At 42.2% G+C, this 6,000-nt stretch overlaps 1 protein-coding gene across 2 annotated transcripts in view; it reads right to left on the reverse strand.

Moving 5' to 3' along the window:
- Nucleotides 1-4,805, reverse strand: part of SLC28A3 (solute carrier family 28 member 3) — a 51,452-nt gene extending 46,647 nt beyond the window's left edge. For both annotated transcript variants that reach the window (XM_060280093.1, XM_035099899.2), the window contains exon 1: nt 4,622-4,805. In XM_060280093.1, the coding sequence (XP_060136076.1) occupies nt 4,622-4,681 (60 nt within the window). In that variant the 5' untranslated portion in view covers nt 4,682-4,805. The remainder of the gene's footprint in view (nt 1-4,621) is intronic.
- Nucleotides 4,806-6,000: the final 1,195 nt, after the last annotated feature.

The raw sequence follows: 6,000 nt of genomic DNA on the forward strand, positions 1-6,000 counted from the left end.
TTTAAAAGCACCTGATTTCTTTTGCCCTTTTAATTTAATGACGGACGCATCAGGTGTTGGTTTAGGTGCAGTACTGGCACAGGAGGGAGAAGGAGGGTTTTTACACCCGGTGTTATATATCAGCCGGAAGCTATTGGAGAGGGAAAAGCACCTCTCTACCATAGAACTCGAATGCCTAGCGATTTTGTGGTCCGTAGGTAAACTGAAGCCTTACCTGTGGGGCCGAAAGTTTACCCTATATACCGATCACTCACCGCTGAAATGGCTAAACCAAATGAAGGGTAACAACAGCAAGTTAATCAGGTGGAGCATGCAGTTACAGGATTACACATTTGATGTCAAGCACATAAGTGGGAAAGAAAACATCATAGCGGACGCTTTATCCAGGTATTTTTGAGAGGTATAGAATGGTGCAAATTATTATATGAAATGGTGGGAACCCTAGCAAGACATTTGTGCTAAGGAGTTATAATCTAACACATGCCAAACATGATTTATCTGTGTACAAGTTTATGAGATGTGAATTTAGTTGACTTTGTAGTATGGATGTTATAGAATGCATTGATGTATTTTTAACCCCAAGCCCATTGTTTTGGCATTGCTCTAGTTAATTAAGAGCAAGCCGACACAATGTCTTTGTGGTGGGGGGAGATATGTGACAAATTGAAGCACTTTTAAAATGTTTATTCCTGCCCGGCTGGCAAAGAGTTAACCCACCTCCAGCCTGACTGGCATAGAACTCTGATGGGGGCGGGACTGTGCCCGGTTTTAAAAAAGGAGGGAGAGTCGGTTTGGTCTGTTAGGAGGGAGAGGGAGGAAGGTGTGGTGTGGTGTTATGTGGTGGCTTGTATGAAGACAGTTAAGAGGCTAGGAAAACTTAAAGTTAAATGTTTGACTGAGTTTATTTTGTACAACTGGAACAAAGCTAATTAATAAATGACACGTTAAAGAATCACTTATGTTTTTAACACAATAAAACTTCATCTCTGTTTTTGCCAACAAGAGGTCCGTCTGTATTTTTCCAGCGAGGTACCAGGACTCACAGCCGTGGTGACTCAAGAGAGGGCAAAACTCACCTCAGGCAGGGAGGTGGTGGTTTGTGTCCTGAAGTTACACGGAGGAGGCTTAGAAGGGTAACCTGAGGTGCCAAGAAGTTGCCAGAGTGCCTAGGGCAAACTCCTACAGTGGGGGAATCCAACTGAGGGAGACCCTTTACTGGAGGCAAAGGGGTTATTCCGTGGGACAGCCTAGAGTTTCTTAAGGTACCAGGTCATGCAAGCTGGAAGGCTCTCCTTACTAAGAAACCCATCAGTAAAAGGGGTTGATTTTTGAGGCGGCAGGAGCAGAGGGTGGGTGTTTTCCCCTCTGGATTCCTGTGTCGCAGTGATAGTAAGGTAGAGTGGGACCAGGGTCGTCACAAAAGCACATTTGTGAAAGAAGCCACAGTTCTGCATAGTAGAGTGCAGTGACTAGGTATGAGGTGTAAAAAAAACCCACAACAATCCCCAGCTGAAATTTCACTTCTGGTGTGAGCTTCCTGCAAGTCCCTATTTAAAAAAATAATTATTTATTTACTGAAATATTCCACTCCAGCCTTTCTGTGTCACTTTTGTGGGTCAAGGCAGCTCACGGCAAAGAATTGTTTAGGGGGAAAAAAGAACAATGAATGCCATTATATCACAAGAGCAAAAAACCACTGAGAAATTATTCCTCACAAGCCCCATTTGAAATGAATGGAGAACCTCTTACTGGGATGTTCAAATCTCTGCTATGCTATGCCCTAAGGGAAAGTTATGCTGGGAAGTCTCCGTATTTCATGTCTGTATGCCTTCCGAGTGTTGGAAATGACATAGAAATAATAGAATGATTAGTGTCTGTAATGCTTCAAAACCATGCAAAACCTGCTCTGTGAGAGATGAGGTAGGGGTCATGAAGAACAGGTGTGTACACCATGGGAGAAATTACTTGTCATATATATTACCAGTGAGAACATTCTCCGAGAACATTCTCTCATTAAGTAACCAGAACAGTATGTAAAGGTAAAGGTAAAGGTAAAGGGACCGCTGACCATTAGGTCCAGTCGTGACCGACTCTGGGGTTACACGCTCATCTCGCATTATTGGCCGAGGGAGCCGGCGTATAGCTTCACACCCAGAATTGCTGTGGATAACCACCCCCTGGCCCAAATTCTCCATTCTCATTTAGGCATTATGGCTGTTCTCATCTTCTGTGGCTGTAGCTTCCTCATTCCCTATTCTGCCCCAGGACTGCAGGTCTTCTCACTGTTTCACAGCAGAGAGGGAGAACTCGGATGCAAGAGCCTTTTCTACTACTGTCAACTGTCAGCAACTTTCTTTCTTTCTTTCTTTCTTTCTTTCTTTCTTTCTTTCTTTCTTTCTTTCTTTCTTTCTTTCTTTCTTTCTTTCTTTCTTTCTTTCTTTCTTTCTTTCTGGGTGGGTGTGGTAGGGAAGCCAACCTATGCTGCCTCAAATTACTCATGATAGCCAGTTGGCTAGAATTAACATAAATAGCCTGCCATGTGCACCTGCTGTTTGAGAACCATTTGCTGTGCAGAAATGAGTGTGTGGAGCTTTTCTTTGCTTGGAGCTAAAGCAATTAACCACTTGTTAATTGCTGATGGTCTTAGAAAAGCCTTTTCCAAACATAGAGAGAGGGAGGGAACAAAGACTGTCACGGCAAGGCCACTCCCATTAGTAGCCTAGAAAACATTCCTATTTTGACCTTTTGACCATTAGGATAGCTGTATGTAAGCAGTTGATATAAGCTGATAATTCAGGTATTTACACTCTAGAATGAATGAATGACGCTCTTTGTTTAAGCTTAATGATTAAACTCTTAGTGCATCCCTAGGGTGTGAAACCTGGGTCTAAACACAGCAGGATATGGGAAGTCTGTGATTGGCTAACTCCATTAAAAAAAGAGTTAAAGTAGCCACAACGGGACAAGGGGATGGGGTATTTAACATAAGGAGCAACTATCCATCTAACAACCTGCAAGAGAAAATATGCAGGTGGAATAGGTTCCTGATTAATTTCCTTTCCAGGGATGGGTCCAGTGGAAGCTGGTTCATTAGGGCAAATGTGCCAGTGTGCCCCATCACCAACAGCTTCCTAGAGAGGACTGTGTCATGATATGACTACAAACTATTATAAAATAATCCATTTTACATTGGGGTTTTTTTTAAATGACATATTGCTGCTATATCAAAGATAGTATACTTTTGAGGATATGAGGGCAGGTAAGGAATGATGGGTTTATTTAAAAAGCAGGTTCCGATCCTGCATCTTGGAATGATAAATTCCAAAATGCTTTACAACCGTTTGTATTTCTTCTCACTATTATGAAGGGTTGTACTCATTTGCTTTATTTATTTAACAAAACTTGCATACTGCTTAATCCTAAAGCCTGTTTTTTTTAAAAAAAAAAATCAGCACAGCAGATAGGCAATTGTTCCTGGCTTCTCTTTTCTCCTACCTCAACCTGGCTCATTCTCTGACCATGCAGATTATAGTATAGCTGGATAAAAGGGGAAGGAAAACCACATCCTTCCTGCTTATGCCTTCTTATCTGCCAGGGCTACACTGACGGGCTGCAGATTATTTGCAGTTTCAGACAAGGCCTTTGCTGTTCCTACTCAGAGATGGCAGGAATTGAAGCTGGACCTATGGGGTGCAAAGCAGTTGCATTGTTACTGAACTCTACGGCCCAGGCTATGGGTCTTTCCCTTGGCTGGGGCGCATCTGTAACTGGGGGAGAAATGGGTGTACCCTAACTCTACCTTCATAGGATAATGTAGTAATAATAATAATTTATTATTTATACCCCACCCATCTGGCTGGGTTCCCCCAGCCACTCTGGGCGGCTTCCAACCAAATATTAAAAACAGTACAGCATCAAACATTAAAAACTTCCCTAAACAGGGCCGCCTTCAGTTGTCTTCTAAAAGTAAAATAATTGCTTATTGCCTTGACATCTGCTGGGAAGGCATTCCACAGGGCGGGTGCCACTACCGAGAAGGCCCTCTGTCTGGTTACCCCAGTAAGCACTTTCCTCCCTCTCCACACTTCATCTTCATCACTACCCCATGAAGGGTAGATTAGGCTGAGAGGTGATGAGTGCCTTGTCTTTGGTCACCCACAGAACTCCATGGATGGTTGAGGATATGATCCCTGGCCTCAGAGGTCCCCAGTCTGGCACTCTAACCGCTTTACCACACTACCAAAGCAGGCATAGAGCCAAATTGACCGTGCTAATTTGCTGAGCACAATTTCAGTCTGTGAAAGGTAGCAGCAGGCAGGAGAATGTTTAAAATCTGTGAGCAAAACTAACAAGACTCCAAAGTCAAAACAAAAAACAAACATGCCAAGAATTGTTCTGTCTGCTGTAGTGATACAGTAAGTGACAAGGAAAGTTGTGACGGGAGCCTCTGTTCACAATACCCCAATTGTATTCAGCCTTTTGGTCAAGAGCACAGGTAGGATACATTTTGGCAGGTGTATCAGGGATTGCAAAATCCTTTGTCCCTGTTGATCAGATAAGTTCCCTCGAACCATACTGTGCCATTTTAGCCTTCCACAGAATGAAAACCTTTTAATCTTACCTCAAATGCAGGGTTCCTGTAGCTATTGGCAAAAGTGCCATTTCCTTCCCGTATAGCCATCCTTTTCTTCAGGTAGAGCAAGGTTGTTGTTGCTGCTGCTTTTTTTATAAAAAACTTCTCAAAGCTGTGACTGTGGTCCTGTGCAGCCACCAACAATATCAAGTTAAGCTGTGTTAAGCTCTTCTTACTACTAGAAGTTTACCTGACTGTAGCCACTCCCAGGGAGGGTTCTTATGCTGAATTCATTGCTCCACCTTCCTGTGTCTCTGAGGAGTCACTCACACAAACCAGTGTGAAAATCCAAGCTTGTGAAACTTTTGAGATGATGATTAACACATGGCTTAGAACCCAGAAGAGTTTCATATGATTGTTAAATCATTACCCCTCTATAGTCAGGGTTGTAGATCCCCATGAAAACATTCCATTATGAGCTCCAAAATAAACTGAATACTTGGAATTTTGCTTAGGAGTTCCCAATGAGAGATGTTATGGTGGATATGTGCTAAGCTAGAATTGGGGTGAATAATGATGATGATGATGATAATAAATTTCCCACCCATCCTTCACCACGAGGTTCAATAGCAGGTTCCAACGTTTTAGAAAACATTTTAGAAAAACAATATTAAAATAAGTTAAAACAAATTACAGTCAAGGAAAAAAGGTGGGTTCTAAAATATATCCAGTGTCAAATGCAAGGTAATGAGGTACATTTTCAGCATATGACAAAAAAACCAAATAATGAAGGTGCCAGACACATGTCTGTGGGGTGGGCTGTCACAGAGAATGCCCACTCCCAGGCTGTCATCTCCAGAATCTCTTGAGGGTGGTGGAACTACCAAGAGGAACCCCTATGCCTACCTGAACACTCAACAAAGTCTGTAATCACACGTGAGGCTCTGATATGCACTTTCTTGGAGTTTCATACAAGCAGAGTTTTCTCAATATGCTTCATTGTTGGCATCTGCCCAGTGCACAAGTGCAGAAGTACCCTGTGCATGTAGAAGACCCACAATCTGTGGCTCCACAGCTGATTACAAAGCAGATGTTGGGGAAAGCATACTTAAGCTTCTATTTGTGTATTTATTGCACCATATATTGTGTACTTCTATCACTCAGCATAATCAGTGGGAAACATACATAGGATTGTCACCAATGGAGTATAAAAATGTTTAATATTTACAATATTCTTTGCTAAAAATTCTTTGCTAAGAGCAATAAATGTGTACAGCATACTTGTCAAATTTGAGATGGATCCTTTACTATTTGAATTAACAACAAAGCGTCTTGTGGCATCTTAAAGGCTAACACATTTTTATGGCATAAGGTTTTGCAGATGGAGGTTCAGTTCATCAGTTGCATGAAATACTATTATGAGTTGC

The sequence above is a fragment of the Zootoca vivipara genome, chromosome 11 (genome assembly GCF_963506605.1).
Source record: "Zootoca vivipara chromosome 11, rZooViv1.1, whole genome shotgun sequence".
NCBI lineage: Eukaryota > Metazoa > Chordata > Lepidosauria > Squamata > Lacertidae > Zootoca > Zootoca vivipara.